Source organism: Nipponia nippon, unplaced genomic scaffold (genome assembly GCF_047370975.1).
Source record: "Nipponia nippon isolate SJK-2023a ecotype South Korea unplaced genomic scaffold, ASM4737097v1 scaffold_3, whole genome shotgun sequence".
NCBI lineage: Eukaryota > Metazoa > Chordata > Aves > Pelecaniformes > Threskiornithidae > Nipponia > Nipponia nippon.
In genome coordinates, this window is record NW_028262347.1 from 38,750,466 (window position 1) to 38,768,000 (window position 17,535).

The following is a 17,535-nucleotide window of genomic DNA, read 5'->3' on the forward strand; positions in this document are numbered from 1 at the left end:
AAAGAGCTGTTGTATCAATCTTCCACTGACACAGTTTTAAAAAAGCCATTTTCTTTTAAAACCTTTCTGATTTGTCTGAACTCATTTCAGTTTTCCTCTTGTCAGTAATCCTCCTTCAGAGGTTTTATCCCACTAAACAAAGTCTCTGCTTAAAAATCCCCACCGGTTGCAAGACATACCGTTAAATATTTCATTGCATAGGGAATAACACGCGTTCTAACAAAATTTACCAAAGTGGGGGAGTAATGTTCACCGCATGCTGCAGCTTCCTACGAGCATTTTGTTAAAACATCCAAACCATGCTCTGTCTGGAGAGTGCACCCTTCTTGCCGGCAGAATAAAGGTCCCCAAAACCACAGCTCCAGCCATTTATCAAGAAAAGCCAGTGCAGCACACCACTCTTCCATCAGACAGCACCTTTCTGCTAAAATGTTCTTAAAAAGCACGTAACCTGGACACTGCTGTTAGCAGAGGTTAACTCCGTGCTCTTCCCTCAAACAGCAGCTGCTGCTGAAGAGAGGAACATTTAAATCATGCTGGAAACATCTCCCCAGTTTCTTATTTGGGGGGAAAAAAGGCCCTTAAGAGTTCTTGTACTGTTGCTAATGCTAGATTGTTCAGAATGGAATGACTCGACTTAATGAAGTATTAAACTTTTTCAAAAGTAACCATGAATTAATATAAGCCTTGAGACAGACAGGCTGACCTCCTGTGCTTTTTAGTGCTATATAGCATCTGAGCCTCCATCTCAGAGAAATCTTAAAGGGATTTAGCACCATAATTGTCTTGCGTTACCGAACGTCCCACTAAAATGATTTTCTGCTATAATGTATTTGTAGGGTCCCGTGTCTCTGCGTTAACGTTAGCGTGTCCGCTCTGCTGAAGGAAGGCAGCATTCTGATCGCTCCACTCCCCGCTCGCTGAAGCCTGCTGTTCTGAGCTTCCTTTCTGAGATGCCAGTGGGTTTCTGCTAATAACCAGTTCCAGCTTATTGCCAGATTCTGCGATGAGGGGCACAACTAGACAGCAGTCAAAGTCCCTGGTGCGAACGTGGTTTACCTGAATGATTAGAAGATCGATTTTTGTTACCATTTTAGGGAAAAGAAATGAGATCACAAGAGAAAAAGATTTATCCTTGCGACTGTGGAACCTGATTTAAATATTCCAGGTAGAGAATCGCCCAGTACAAGACTATTTAACCATGGTGTCTGGTCTGAAGACACTGGTTAAGTTTTCTACTCACCCTGTAGCAGAATGTAGCTAAAGTGGGCGTACTTGCACAATGCCCGCTCCACAGATGACCTTTAACAGCACATAGTTATTCTGTCTTTCATGGTGCTCATTAATTTAAATGCAATAGATCACATCTAAAATTTCAATTCAGTTCAGGTCTTCTTCGGTTTTAATTAACATATCAAGTATTTTATTGGGCTAGTTGACAAAAAAATTTAGTTTTTCCATCACGATCCAACTTGGCACTGTGGGAAGTGTGGCGCTCGGTGAGAATGACATTATTACAACTGTGTCAATCAACAACTTGGATTAAGCACAGAAACAATTCTCAAGTCTATATCAAGAACAGCAGAAGTTGTCTGGAAATGCCTTAGGAAATTCCAGCTTTCCAGTGAGCACTTGTTTGTCTCCTTTAGAGTTCTGAAATACCCAACATTCTGAAAGAATTTGTTTCTTTAAATACGATTTTACAGAACAAGCTAGCCTTAGTGCCGCAGCATAAAAGCCCAAGTCACCATGAAGGGCTGCCTTTTCTTACGGAGGGTCTCAGTGATTTACATGGCCCCTGGCGCAGAGCAATTACAATCATTTGTCCTTCTCCGCCTCCCCCTACACATATCCTTTCCCAGCAGAAACAGAAAAGAACAATACTGATCATCATCTAAAATACAATAAGCGATGTAGATAATAAGTGGTTCTGAACAAGTGATGTAAACACTTTATGCAATTCTGCAATCGGGTCTGTGTACACAGATACCCAAACGCCCTGCAGCGTGGTCACAAATCTTTTTACAAAGTCATCTGCGTGTCCTGTCCCTTCATGCTAAACCTGCGTGGTGCCAGAAATGTTACCTGTAAAAGTCTGTCGTATGGTTTTAAACCTCCCAGATCGCCAGGGCCAGCTGGTCGAATATTTTTAACGTAGACTCCTTTTTCCAATAAACCATCTGAGACACTGAACCCAAAGTCTTCTCCATCAGAGTCCTTATACAAAGTTACCTGTGGAGGTGATTTGACATGATGAGAAGGAAAAGAAGGAAAAAAAAAAAGTTTGCCCACATTTCTACAAGCACTAGGCAGGCTTCCTTCCTAGCGTGTTTTGGATTGGTTTTTTGGTTTGGTTTTTTTTTTTTTTTTACAGTAGAGAGCTCACTTACCTACTATGTAGTACTTACAGTATTATATGAGAGTTGTCCCATTTTGACATTATATTAATATTCTCAGAAGCCTCCTTATTCTACAGTAAGAAGCAGCCCTTTTCACTTCTGCTTCTCAGCTGGAAATCTGTGGGTTTCAGCCCACCTTTTGTGGTGTCATTTTTATGCGTCTTAGGCTTTTTTCCTACCCTGTTCTCTAGTTGCCAGGATCTGAGTACCAGCATCCAATTGGTCATCCAGTTCAGTTTAGTTTTGCTTCAGGGATGAAGACCTGGCCTCAACCAAACAATCAATCGGTGTCGTGTCTTCCAAAGCTTCTATAGGGCATCAATGCCGCCGGCACGGTAAGCCCTAGCCAGCCTGGTTTCAGCCAGGCAGCGGTCCACCCTGTAAGGCCTAATCTCAAAAGTGCTCAGTATGAGAGTTACAATGCAATCTTTTCAGAGAATATGAATAGGGCTCCTTCAGAAAGAGCTTGCAGGCAGCGTTCTAACAGTCACGTAGCCAAGAGACGGTCATTCAAAAGCAGGAAATAGAAGTTAATAAAACTGTTAGGAGAAGGGTTTTCAGAGAACAAGTCCTCGCACGTAGTTCTGTGAACTCAGATCTCTGATAGAAAAGGATTCAGACTTTTTTGTAGGTATGTGGTATCCTTAGTTTTTTTCTATTTCTGTGAGTTGTTTTTTTTTTTTTTCTTCTCTCTCACATCAGGAGTGCAGATCTATGCAAGTCAATTGTGTGTGTCAGTGGTGGGACATCTGACTGACACGCTGACGCTGGCACAAAATGTGCGTGCAGATACAGTCACACAGTCCAAACTGGGCTGTTGCTGCTATAATTCTTCTCTCTTCGGGTTCAAACTACTGATTCACAACGTACCTTGGCTGATAAAACGACAACATTAAGAGCGCTCTGGAATTTTATAATGGCTGGGTATCAGCAATGCTCCATGTGCTGCATCCTGGTGTGTGCTGGCCACTGACAGTTTCTGGTGTTTCTGAGTCACAGACTCATTCGAACCAGAGGGGACCCTGGGGAGTCTCTAGCCCAATCTGCGCAAGGCAGGGCCAAGACTGAATTCAGATCGGGCTGCTGAGGACTCGGTCAGTATTTCACAGAAGAATGCCAAGGCGCAGCGCTGGCTGGTGCTGCCTTCAGAAAGCTTCTGAGATCCTGCCTGAGCTGCCATTGTGAAAAGGTAAGCAAGAACGGACAAGGTTGTCTCAAAGCAGGAGTGAAGGATTTGGTCAGATCAACAAAGAGCACAGACACTTGGGTGTGGGGTTTTTTTCCTGCTCCCTGCAGTCTTCTTGAATTTACTTGGCTTTAGTGGTGTATCAACAGTGCTTCACACCAGCATGAAAACAGACTCACTGGTAAGTTTGGTAGCTGTGCCGGGCAACAGTTGAGAGAAGTGAGATAAAACGCCAGCTGCTGCAGCATCAGCACTGTTTTATCTGTAGACGTGGACGGTGCATGGCTGGGCTGCTGCAAAAACATCTCTGTCTCATGCCATGGGAAGCACAAATACCCCCCCCCAGTATCTGTCCCTCACTTCACACCAGTTCCTCCTCTTCCCTTGTTTTTCTCCTTCTGTACAGCACAGCAAAGCAGAAAGCCACACCTAAAGTCCCATTAACTAAGCTGAAGGCTTTTTCCCTTCCAGTGACTTTTTTGGGTATGAACTGTCACTTTAAACTTCCCGGCAGCTGCTGTGTTGAAGGTCTTTGCCTTCTTTTCTCCCATCTTCCCCCAAAGTAACTTCTTGCTGAACCTGTCACACTTCCTCCATCTGAAAAACCTATCTGCAAATTCAAAATAATTCATCATAGAATCATAGAATCGTTGAGGTTGGAAAAGACCCTTAAGATCATCGAGTCCAACCGTTAACCTATCACTGCCAAGTCCACCACTAAACCATGTCCTCGAGCACCACGTCTACCCGTCTTTTAAATACCTCCAGGGATGGGGACTCAACCACTTCCCTGGGCAGCCTGTTCCAGTGCCTGACTACCCTTTTGGTGAAGAAAATGACTTTAATTTGTATCCACAGCTGCCGTACCGGCAGGACTCTGGGAAACTTCTGATAGTTTCTTATCAACAGAAGCTTTTGTTTGTGATATGACAGCATGTCTAACATGGCTTTGATCTGAAGTATGCTTGAAGCTGCTACAACAGCGCTGTAAGACACTCATTCTACAAGACTAAAAACATTAATAAAGGAGGGAGATATATTTTATTGACAGATTTGTGTGCATTTCCTGGCAAGAATGAAAAATAATTAGCACTGGACCAAGACATAAATTCTCCTTAAATGAGGTAACTTTCTTTCCACACCGTCACAAAGGACAGGAGTGCTTCATGTTAACTGCTTCTTTAAGAAGCCTTGCAAATTAAATGTAAACATGTGATACAGGGCCTAAGAGGAGAAGACTTACTTAAGATACTATGCACCGTCCTAGCACAGATGGCACAATTTTTAAAAGGAACTGCCCCTTTCCACTTTTTCTTTTCCCCTTCCTTTTCCTTCAGGCACTGGAGTTGAGTGGAGCTGGATCCAACCTCAGATGAGCTACAAAACCATGAAACGGACGACTCTCTGAAGTCATCTAGACCGCATTCTTGCCCTAAGGCAGGATCAACGGCAGCTAACACGTTTCTGAGAGACATTTATCTGTCCTGCTTTTTAAAAGCTCCAGTGATGGAGACTCCACAGTCTACTAAAGTAATCCCTTCCAGTGCTTCAGATGTTTTCCTTAGGTCTAAACTGTATCACCCTTGCTGAGAGTTAAGCCTGCTGCTATCCACAGAGAACAAGATCACTTTATTCTCTCCTTCTCTGCAGTGATGTGAAACAAGGATTGTTTTTCTCTGGACTCTGTTCAGTAGGTTAACATCCTTCTTTAATTTTCAGACCCCAAACTGGACACAGGATTACAGTCAAGACCTTATCAAAGCCAAGCTAGAGTGGAGAATATTCTGTGTGTACTACAGATGGTGGTCCCATTCGTATGGTCTAGGACAGTGTTGCTTTTTTCCTATTTTTAGTGAGTGGTCTATTAGCAAACAAAATACATACAAATTCTGTTCTGCAGATCTAAGGAGGTGCCATTCCACATTAGCTCACCTTATCTTGTGTCTTGTCTCTAAGGATGCCTGGGGAATCTACGTGCTACTTCATGCCCCGCTTGTGAGTCAAAAAACGGAGCATTGCAAATGACAAGGGACATGAAAGAGGGGTTTTGCTGTGCAGGTGAGAAACGGCGTTTGCCGGACAGTGGGAGGTACTGCAATAGTGGGGCACAGAGGGAAGCTAACTTGAGCATGGTCACCCAGAGTCTTTTATTGCCCCATAGTTGTTCAGGTTGGGCTGATTTATAGGGACTGAGCCCTCTGGAAGGGGATTACTCACTACCCTGCAATCAGAACTTTTATGTAATATTTTCTCATTTCTCTGGTTCTTCAGATCATGAAAGATTTTAAAAACCTGTTTTCCTTATGGCTATCTTCTCTTGACTTTTGATTTATTTAACAGGAGCTTGGAAATTAAAGAAACTCATTCACTTAAGGGATGAGGTTGCAATTTAACTTTGTTGCATGTTTGACAGCTGTCACTTTTTTAGGTGCAAGTCATCTGCAGAGAATTTTCTTTTGTATCATAGGTTGTAATTTTGGGGCTGCTTCTTTTTAGGGCAGCATATATTCTTAAAAGGGAATCTCAGAGTAAAAACCCTGCTCTCTGAAATACCCAGATTTTTATTTAATAACGGGTACGGGCAAAGCCTTACCACACAGGTTTCTCATCTTCACTTGCCAGTAGCGCAGCCCTGTCTGAAGGGTATGAGATTGAGGCAATTCATGCAACACCTAAATCATGCTGTTTTATCTGTACTTCTGATCACAACTGTTTGGAAGGTTTGATCTCAACAGCAAAATCTCCATTACGGGCAATTTGTTAGATTTTTAAATTTACATCAGGAGCCTAAGGGAAAAAGAAAGCCGAAATGGAAATTTAATTCATATTTCATAAGCAATTAAATAGTTACGCATTTTAAACAGAGGCTTACAAGTTTTGAGTCTGTTCCTATGCCTCTCTTCACTCTCAAATCTATGGGAAAATGCTTAATTTAAATTCATACATCTTGCACAGATCAGCTATTGAGGTATTTTAACCGACTATAATTTTAAGTTAATGACTACTTGTAATAATAATATTGAAAAATTATCTGATGTCTAGTGCATATTTTTGCTCTCAGAGGAATGTGTGCTCTATGAAACTTTTAAAAAATGGTCTGCTATGATTTTTAGAAAAATATTAATCTATATGCTTACCTAGGTAGATAAAATCAATTAAAGGCATTAATTAAATTTGGGTACTGATATAGCAATATGCTAGCCAGTTAAATTAAATGTTACTTATTAAAGCGATGTTTGAAGAGATTTGTACGACACTTATCTCAATCGTAGCTTCCTCAGGACAAAGACAGGTCAAGTACACATTCGGTGAACGTAATGCAGTGAAGTAAGAAAGAGCAGTGAAGAATTCAGGTTAACTTGCTGCAAAGTTTGCAGCATTCACCAAAATAATCCTCAGGGCTGTGTTACCTTTCTGACAGGTGTCTATCTGAGAAGGACAAGCTAGTAATGATGTCATCTGCTCACCACGCTGTTCCGTTAGACTTACTCGTTTGTCTTTGTAGCCTGAGCAGTTTTTATCCAGTCTTATTCTCTCCTACCCTATACAGTCGGACTGCCCATTGATGCGTTGCATTTTTATGTGTAGCTTTTTCTTTGGCAGAATCATTCTTGCTCTCTCACAATCAGTTTATGAAAAACCAGTGGAACATCGACCTTAGATGGCCCATTTTCTGCAGTCAGACTTAAGGTACGAACTCTGATTTACAGGGCACGTAGGCCCTGACTCAAGAGGCATGCACACTCATCGCACCGAGGCAGTAAACAGGCACCTGAGCTGTCCTGCTGAAGAAACTGGGAAAGCTCGGCAGCATGCAGTCAAGTACACGCTTGAACATCTTGCTGAGGTAAGTCTCAGGCAAGCTACGTCTTAGCTTGTATTTCAAACACTGTTTATACCATCACAGTTTTCCAAAACAGTGCTTATTTCACTGGTTGTCCCATCAGTAGCCCAGCTGATTAAGACATTTGCCTGCAGAGGGCAGAGCGCATTTGCCAGTAAGACCTGTTATGAAAAATACTTAAATCAAGGCATTTCTCTGCCAAGGAAGTGAAGTCATTCCTGTGGCATTGCAGCTCTTCTGGAAAACTACCACTGGACAAGCTGTCCATGAGAAATAGCAACTGAGCAGGTTATTAGTGTTAAACTAGAGGTCTAATACAAAAATGAAGGAGGAGAGAGAAAGTAACAGGCACATTGCTACACAAGAACCAGTAAGAAAACTAAAAAATAAGAACTTGCTAACATGGGCATGAATACAAAAGGAGCCATGATGCTTGGGTTAACCTGCATGTGTGACCACAGGGGTACAAGCCCACTTTGGTGAATCGGACCGTAAGATCCAGTCACTGGTTTCTATTTTTCTTAAACGACTGTAAGGATTTGGAAAATCCTTGGTGCACATTCAACTTTTAGATTTTTAGAAAGGAAATTACTCTTTTCTGGATGACAGAATGGACAGCATAAGCAAACTCAACATCACTTCAGCAGACAGTGAAAAGTGCGTACATTGTCTGAACAAAAACTGGAAATTACTAAAACGGAAGGTCACATCAATCTTAAAAAATAGACAACTGAAGAGAGAGAAAGCTCAAGGACAGGGTATTTTTTACTGCCCAGGACTCTTAAGAGCTACCAGCTATCACAGAATACCAACTCATTAATAGAAATCTGACGACTCCTTTCCAGGAAAGGATTTGTTTTATCAATTATGAAAGGCTGGTTTTATAATCCATAGGAGAAAACTGTGCCTTTGCTGAACGTGAGCACACCACGAAATGCTTGCTGGTGTAGTTTTGTTTCATATCTCACATTTACTCGCCACTCAGGAAGACTGAGCACAGTAACTGACTCCATTAATCACTTCACATCAAGCTGGAAATATGAATAGCTTAAAACTATCACAACGCATCCTACTGATTGTTTACATTGGCAATGGATTCTTTTGCCATGTGTAAGATCCACTCTCTCCGACCTTCTACAAACATTCATTTAGCCCGTACTCAGTGAGTCCTTCCCTCACTGAACTCAGCTGAATGAACTACAAACTAAACTCAGTCACACCTGCAGGGGCTAGAAACCAAACCAGCTCACTTGAGAACGACAACATGTGATGTCTTAATGAAATTTCTCCATGCTTCTGCCTCCTCTCTGGGAAGATCTCAGACCTCTAAGAGGATGACGGGTGCAGGAGATGGGAGGCTCATTCCCATCGAGTAGAACAGCGTTAGAACGTCCCCCAGAGTTTTGGAAACTGGTTGCTGTTATTGCCTCGCTGGACTTGAGACCTAAGCTGGTAGGGTGTTTGCTCCGCATATCTGAAGATACTTTATCCAGTAATTCCTTGCGGTGCAGAGCCACCTTCATATCACCAGGTGATTTCAACAGTCTTGAACAGGGAAAAGTTGCATAGACCGAAGATTAATTACCCTTTTTAGAGCAAAGGAATTATGAAGAGAAGCAATATCCAATTTGAAATAACATTCTATATTATGTACATCGAGTCTCATGTATTTGATTCAAAATGAGTGTTAATTTGAAAAAGGACCAATGGGAGCCCCAAACCCTCCTGAGTAATTTCCTAAAGAAATGTATTTTCTAGAAATTAAACTTTGCTTTCTTAATGAACACATTTTGCAGAGATGAGTTATTGGTATTGTCAATTCAAATTACCAGTGGATCCTCCTTGCAAAACAGCAGTCCCTTTTGAGGATTTGTTGTAAAAGGAAATAGTAGACAAGGATGCATCTTATTTGTTTGTTTCCCCCACAAGGATATATCATTAATGTGTTTGTAAGAACTAATATGCACGGCCCCCAAATTACATCTGTGGAGTCATTATAAAAAGTGCTTACTGTATTGCCATATAATTAGATTCCCTATGCTGAATATATTATTTCAAAGCTGTCAGAAGAAAATTACAGACCTTGTGTAACTCCACAGGAGTTGGTGACATGATTTCTTTCATTTCTTGCTTAATTTTTCTCAGAACCATGGACTTTCTCCCCGCATCTGATGGCAATGTGTTGCTACGAGTAGCTTGACTGTAATGTGGCCTTACAGTACTTCTTTCCTGGAAGCTGGCTTGTCTTCCCAGCTGGCTACGAGGCTGTGGGTTTTCATGATTCAAACTCATTGTACTTCCTGACATAATTGTGGCCTAGAGCATTAATGAACAGGTTAATTTTTAACACAGGATGTGGGTTAAGTAAGTGGTTAATTCATAGCAGTAGGAAAAATGTCTCTATTTGTTAAAACATAATCACTCAGGGCACAGCAAAAGGCAAGAGGACAGATGTTCAATCTGCTTGCAAGTCACTATAAAATAAAGGACCACAACAAAACACAACAACAAGAACAAAACCCTATGGGCAAAAGTTTTCAGATGGCATTTCAAACTAAAATACTGAGCACTAGAACGGCTATGCTTGTAAGCTAGTCCCCTGGCAGACTGAAGAGTGTGTAGTATAATCACTTTTTAAAAAAAATATTTTACATGTAAATAAAATTATATTTAAGTTGCGGCACAATTACATTTGTTGGAATCGGAGCTATAGGAAGGCATTTACAATTCAGACTGTGTGTGCAAGGTAAAAAAATGTGAGTCAGCAGAATATGTAGGCAGCTCTAGAGTCAGCACCGGCAGGGAGTGTGCCCGGACACCATCCCAGGCCGGGGAAAGCTCAGTGCAGGCAAGCTCACTGCCTGGAAAGAAACTTTGCATAACATGCACATTGCAAGGGTAACTGCCTTAGCTTAGCACTAATACTTCAGAGATACGAGCCCCTGTCTCGCTGCTGCTTTTAATCTCAGTAAAAGCTAGCCTTTTATGTTAGATGCAAGAATACACGGAGGGTGAGATTTTGAAAGAAGACGACGGCAGTTGTCTCATCCACTGGGTGGAACGGCCTCACATGAAAAGCACCCGTGCGCTGCAAGGAGCCTACTCCCTTCCGAAAGACTTTTCTGCTCTGGGGAACAGGAGGCACAGCCACCACACAGAGGTGCCACTGCTGAGATAGGGTATGCTGAATCTCCTATTTTTTCTCCCTGGTGCCAATGGACAAGTGAAAAGGGAAATTAAAAGGCCATAACCTTAACTCTGACTGGGACAGGATGCAGGCAGCCTGCTTGAAAATGAGAAGTCAAAATGAAGGGGGAAAAAATAAGGGGAAAACAGGCAAAAAAATGTTTGCTTCCGACTCTGGTGAGCATGTCTGTCACTCTTCTTTCTCCCAGCTCCAGCACTACTTTCACTACGAGATAATATATAGTAGCCTTAGCAGTCTGTTTTGTGCTCAGTAATGACTGGTATTACTCCCTAATGGAGCAAAAGCATCCAGAGGACTTGGCAAACAACAGTTGTCTTTGCTCTTTGGCTGAAGACCTTGAAATGAAGCACGATAAGGAGTCCTTGGACTACGCAATGGCACTTCATAAAATACAGGCATCGCCATTCTTAGCATCCTGTCATACTGAGTCTTGCTTTCTTTTCAGAGCTGTGGGTTGTGCAACGAGGCGATGCTATAAATGATACAGCGTCTACAGTTCCGAATTTCACTTTTGTGAAAGGCTGAGGAAAATTAAACGCGTTGAAGTAACTGAATTCTGGTCAGCATGAAAGATTTATTTCCATTCCGGAATTATCTATTTCCATATCCTTTTATTGTGCTCTGAATATTGAAAATTGTAAGAGAAGCCTGAGGTACTGAACCATATCTAACTATGGAATTAAACCAGTATAACATTTTCTCCTACATTTCTCTGTTTGCAATAACAAATACATGAGAATCACATTTTGATACCCACACATGCAACACAAAAGCCATAAATCTGAGGAAGTAAATTAATCTGAATAGAAAAACTTCCACCCAGTTATGCCATTCACATTCCTCCTGGCTGCTAAAGGACTTTCTATAACATAAAAATGAAAATGAGATTCTGCCAGTTTTGCAGCTCCAGGAATTTCAAAGAACATAAAAGAAAATATTTTAGGACCTTTCATTCCGCAGCTTTAAGTGGCAGTATAAGCTTAATTGTTCTGATTAGACAACTTAGAGAAAAGGTGATTAGAAAAATAAAGACTCAAAGTTACTCTGTCTCTGTTCCCTTCCCCCTCTACCCCCCTCACAATCTAACATGAAGCACGATTAGATTTGCAATTAACTTCAGGATGAAATGCGAAAATTTGTTACCTAGTGAAGAAATTGCCTTATAACAAACATTTCTCACATTGGCAGCTTTTTTCTGCAGAGTGGTCAGATTATAGGTAAACATTTTGAAAAGCTGATTTTCTTTTATGTTCATCTTAATCAAATTAAGTTTCAGTTTAAAAGACAACCTACGACATGCTAAGAAAAGCTGCATAAAGCGTCTGTCAGAGAATGGGATGCATTGCTGCAGGAAGGTTATGCCCACTTAAGAAGTTCTGCGCCATTTGCTGCCTGTGCAGACAGCATCAATGGTTATGCACAGCAGAAGCTGCAAGTCAAAAGCTCTGGGGTGAACATGTTTATAGAATTTGGGTTGCATTGTACAAAAGAAAACAGCTCTGGTTAGGGGAGGGGGAGGCAGCTGCACAAGCAAAAATATAAAGGTAAAGGGTAGGTACCAAGAGAGTCATGTTTCTCAAACACAGACGCCTGTCAGCCTTGTCCTGTGGAGAGGGGTTAAAGCTTTTAAATGAATTGGTGTGATTAGTGCAACTTAAAAGAAAAGAAGGAGGAAATAAAATGAATGTAAACCAAACCAAAACCATTATATTTCTCTATAATTGGAAAGAAAGGTTAAGATTGTTCTACCTCTAGTTCCCTCAGAATTCCTGACTGGCCACAGGTCTCTAAATCCTCCAGAGCCTGAGACCAGAAATTTTCCTCCTGGTCAGCCTCGGTGTTATCATGGGTACCTGCGAAGCTAGATTTACAATGAGAGGTTAAAAAAATGTGGACTTTTTTTCCCTCGAAAAATATATTTTACACACGTGCCTTGCCACAGATTGCAACTTGAATGACAGAACGTTACGGTAGGTAGGCAGGAGGGTGGGGAAGAGTCGCTGATCAGGAGAGGCTGGATGAACATGCAGAGCACATGACAGACAAGTCTTCTCATAACCTGGCAGTCGCTAGCAGCTGGCAGGATCTGAGCAGCGAGTTATTTGGTAAGGAGATAAATGGATTCCAAGAACAATTCAATGCACATTTTTACTGGATTGAAACTGGAACCTCCCTATGAAAATTAATGAATCAACCAGTGGCTGTGTGCAGAGCTGCTCTGTGTAGCAAATATTTGCAATAAAACATTTCAACCTCACAGACTTCTCCCAGGGAATATGAAAAGAGCCCTCACTTTTGCACACAGCATTTTGCAAAAGAGGGATGGTGGTGCTTTTTACCTGATTCCTTCAGCCTAAGCTGCATTTATCATTATCAGTTTAAGCCCACATGACTGCCATCATATAAACCGCTCCACTCATTTCATACACAAACACAGAGAAACTTTCAGGGATGCAACTGTCTTGCATGGCGACTTAGGTCTCTGGTGGTTTATAAATGCACCCAAGCCTAATTACTAACACTCTCGAGCAAGATGTTGCTGACAGTGATGCTTAGGGAAGTTGCCCCGCAAAAGCGGTCTGATAAAAAATGCCACCTGTGGACTGCAGCAACACAGCCCAAAGCAGCACCATTACAGTGCACGTGTGTGTGGGGAGGAAGCAGGAGTTTTTTGCTGTCTTAGCAAGGGGAATCAGCTCAATGAAGGTCCACACAAGCGTCAGAGCTGCTGTACGGGAGGGGGCTGGTTATGTGAAAGGCACAGGGGAAGGACGAGGTAGGAATGAATGAGAATTCACCCTTTTGGCGGCAGCTGTTACTTTGGAGCAGCTGCCCATGGACTGCAGCTAGTGGTGCTTAACAGCACATAAACAGAGCAAACACTATTATGGAAGCATCTGAGGCCTTGCTTGACAATGAATTACTGAGAATAGCGTAAATGTAACACTGTTAACAGAATAGCTTTTAAATAGGAGAATTGCCCAGCACAACAGATGTCAGCTCAAATGCTTCACACACATGATACTCTGCCTCAGAGATGCTTTCTTACAGTTACAATCAGTCAAGCAGACAATGGTCAGCCATTTCAATCTCTTATTGCAATGATTCTCCATCTAGCATCAGGGTCTCTTCTAAGATATTGCAATAGATACAGCAATGGTGAGAATACCTACTCAGATCACAGCTGCAATTCCTCCCAGGCAAGATAAGAAAGTATTTAAAACATGATTTTAGAAAGATCCTTGACTTCTGAAATTAGCTCTTTCAATAAACCTAAGTAGTTGTTTTAATAGCCAATGCTGAACACTGAATAATTTATCCATTACAATACCTTTCTTTATATTGCATACTAATACTATAATATAAAATGGAACCTGAGTTAATGAACAGGATTATTTGAGGCAATTGTCTGCGACAGCAAAGACTGGATTTCCTAGAACTGGGGGTCCATTCCTTCTCCAGCTTCTGTGAAATCTGAAATCATGATGCCTATACTTCTGGACCTGTTTTTAGCTGAAGCAATTCCTTTTTCTGCCCTCACCTCCTCTTTTGCCTTTTCTCTGAGTCTTGTCTCCTGCTCTGTGAAATGCTCAACTTTTGCATCTCCATTACAGCCACGTGAATGAACTGATTTGTAGCTGAGCTACTGCAGCAGAAAAAAAAAAAGGTACCAAAAAATTTCTTATCTAGATAGCTTTTTTCTCTGAAACCTGACAGTTTGATTTTGTCATGTGAAGTACTGTTTGACCTATAATGAATATATTTGGTTTTCTGATGCTTATTCAAAGAGCCATCAGAAATCTAGATACATAAAAATGCTGAAGGAGAGGTAGTGGGACAGATATGAAGACACAGGTGCCTATGATTTGGTTCTTATTGCCATATGGAAGACAAAAGAATTTTTTTTTTTTTTTTAAATTCAGGAGGTGATAGGATGTTCTAGGATCTGGCAGACTCATTCCTGTAAGTATTGTTTTGATGTGCAAAAAATTTTCCCTGGAGCAGGAACTATAACAGACTTGTCCTACCTGCCAGCGACAGGTAGACACCAGGCTACAGAGCGGTTTAAGCTCTCTAGTTTCATTTGCTTGCCAACTGAAATTTCATTGTCACTCAACAGCATGTTAATGATGTGTGTTCTGCTTTTACCCTGTTTTTCTCCTTTTTCTCATTTCAACCGTTCCCCCCCTCCCTGCCCCAGCCCAGCTGGATCTCAGTCCTGCGCACTCTTTGTTCTCCTACCTGGAAGTATTCCACTCTTCCAGCTGTCCCCCACCTTTCCTTTGCCCGCCAGAGGCAACTTTCCACATCTTGCTCTCTTTCTTCATGCTCCTGATGCTTTCTCCGCCTGATCTTTCTACAGAAGTTTGCTTTAAATGGTTTTCTTGATTCTCTCCCAGTGTCTCAGTCTCCTTCTGTTGCCACATATTCTTGGAAGCTGTGCTACACAAAATAAAGGTAAGAAAAAATTACTTTTCAGTGTTAAGAGAAGAAGATAAGATGCTTAGCTAGAGGCAGAGAAGAGGTGGTTTTCTGGGGATCTCTCTAACAGGCTGGAAGAACAGACATGCCCTTCTCCAGTACTCCAGCACTTGGTATAAGAACACCATCGGGTGTGGCATAATCCATTTTACAGATACAGGGTTAAAATAATCATTATTTTAATTTGTGCCATATCTCTCAGGTGCAAGTCACATTGACAAGTAGAACAAGATTCTTTATTGTGCATACTTGCTGTTGAATAGTGCTTTAAAATAGTAGTAGAATACATGCTTTTCATTTAGAAGATTCTGTATTTTACAATCCAGCTTCCCAGTTCACTGCTCGTCAACTTTTTCAGTCTATTACTTATGTAACTGCAGAACAGTAGGTGTTCTGGAATCTATGGCTGCATCTCATCCGAGAAACAAAAGATGGGCTTTAACTGTGGATAAAGGTGCTGCTATTAAATTAAAGATATTAACTTAGCAAGAATGGGAGGTATGAATAAAACTATGGTCATTTCCTTTATTAAATATTGCCCACTACTAGCCTATGAAAACTTCTAGTATGCTTCTGACAAGTAGGGACCAAAGGAGCTGGATACGGACTGAGAGTTCACCCTTGCCCAGATCTTAGCTGTCAGCTTGCCAGACTTGTCTCCACTGGGCAATCCCCTGCATCAGAGGATTCTACAGCTTCCTCACGAGGGGAAGAGGAGGGGCAGGGGCTGATCTCTTCTCCCTGACGACCAATGATAGAACCCGAGGGAATGGCAGGAAAATATGCCGGGGAGGTTTAGGTTGGACATTAGGAAAAGGTTCTTCTCCCAGAGGGTGGTGGACCACTGGAACAGGCTCCCCAGGGAGGCAGTCATGGTGCCAAGCCTGACAATATTCAAGAAGCATTTGGACAACACCCTCAGACATATGGTGTGATTTTTAGGGTTGTCCTATGCAAGGACAGGAGTTGGACTCGATCCTTGTGGGTCCCTTCCAACTCAGGACATTCTATGATTCTATGATTTGTCATTCAGATTCTGAAAAGCAGCATTGGCATCTAAGCCTTACCTTGATTTGCATTTCAAAGATAACAGACTGGACCTTATGGATTTACTTATCCAGTATGTTTATACAGGAACCAGAAAGGTTTTCTTTAGTACTAAACTTTAATTTCCCAGACTGGGATTTCAGGCTCATTGTGCTACTACACCAAGAAGCTGTATTTCTAATGAAGGACGTGCATGTCTGCAAGTCCTGAGGATGGGTACAAAGAGCACAGAATCTTTCGAACTGTGATGTCTGTCTTCCCTTGTCTGAGGAAAAACTGTTCTTTGGCAGGAATTACCCAAGTCTCTGCAGTGGTTCCACTGCCGGATCGTCCTTAGAATAGGGAATAAGAGACTTTCAGGTCTTTCACTATCTCCAAGCATTGTCAGCTAAGCATTTTTCCCTCAGGAAGTTCTTTTGCCTGAAGAGAAATTCATTGAAAAGGAGATTTACTTCTCAGAAGAGGAGGACTGAATGCATGACAAACTACCATAGCTTTGGACGACACACTTCTACCTGGATCACTTTGTTCTCCTACTGAATCACTGCAGATGTCTCAAGCATTTATGGAAAAAGACTGTAATTTCTCCTTCTTTGCCCAAACCAAAATGAAGAATTTTCATGGAAGACAAAAGATTAACATGCCAGTTGTCTTTAGCCACTTTATTTGTAGGTTGATTTTTGTGGAGTGCAAAACAGAGCAGGTTTTTTCTGAAGCTTACCCAGGGGTATGCCCTAATTTTTTTGTTTGTTTATTCTTAAGAGATAAATGCTGTGTTTTTTTGTCTGAAGTAACTCAAGAAATATATGTCTTGGTTTTGGCATCATAATCTTCCATAAATGTCGCTAATCTACCCTAATAAGTTTCACAAAGTATAAATACTATATCTCACATTTGAAGGAAGAGCTGTTACAGCTGCATTAGAAAAACATAATTTCATTCCAGACAGTAAGTGTTTGTTTTTGAGGCACTGCTGCAGCTGCAAATCAGAAAACAGAAACTTGTATGGGAACTTACCTGCTTGCTGTAGGTCGGTCCCATTCATCATCACTCAGCCCTGTATCATGAAATGGGTGGTTTCGTGGTTTGCTTGGAGGGGACAAACTAGTCTGTTTAGGACTCCTCCATTCATAGGCATTGAAGTTGTATCCTGAAGCCTGATAGCTGTGTCCTAGAAAGATGAATGATATATTTATGGCACTGTATATGTTGTAATGACAGAAAAGCCCATCTCTGAAGCTGGGTTCTCTAGAACTTGGATGTGGGCTCATGATGGCTACCTTCTTTTTGCAGTAGTAGTCAGATTATTTATGACAAATTATGCCTGGAATTAGGTGTGCTCTAGAGCTTCTCCTGTGAAAGTCCATTG

General features: G+C 41.6%; 1 protein-coding gene across 12 annotated transcripts in view; it reads right to left on the reverse strand.

Annotated features, from left to right (window-relative positions):
- Window positions 1-822: 822 nt before the first annotated feature.
- Window positions 823-17,535, reverse strand: part of GRIP1 (glutamate receptor interacting protein 1) — a 331,519-nt gene continuing 314,806 nt past the window's right edge. For 10 of the 12 annotated variants that reach the window (XM_087764280.1, XM_087764278.1, XM_087764283.1 and 7 more), the window contains 6 exons: window positions 17,184-17,337; window positions 14,880-15,080; window positions 12,387-12,498; window positions 9,512-9,745; window positions 2,086-2,232; window positions 823-1,059 (listed from right to left, as the gene is read on the reverse strand). In XM_087764280.1, the coding sequence (XP_087620406.1) occupies window positions 823-1,059; window positions 2,086-2,232; window positions 9,512-9,745; window positions 12,387-12,498; window positions 14,880-15,080; window positions 17,184-17,337 (1,085 nt within the window). Of the gene's footprint in view, window positions 1,060-2,085; window positions 2,233-6,166; window positions 6,373-9,511; window positions 9,746-12,386; window positions 12,499-14,879; window positions 15,081-17,183; window positions 17,338-17,535 lie in introns of those variants that run through there. The other 2 variants (XM_087764282.1, XM_087764284.1) reach the window with 2 other exon arrangements.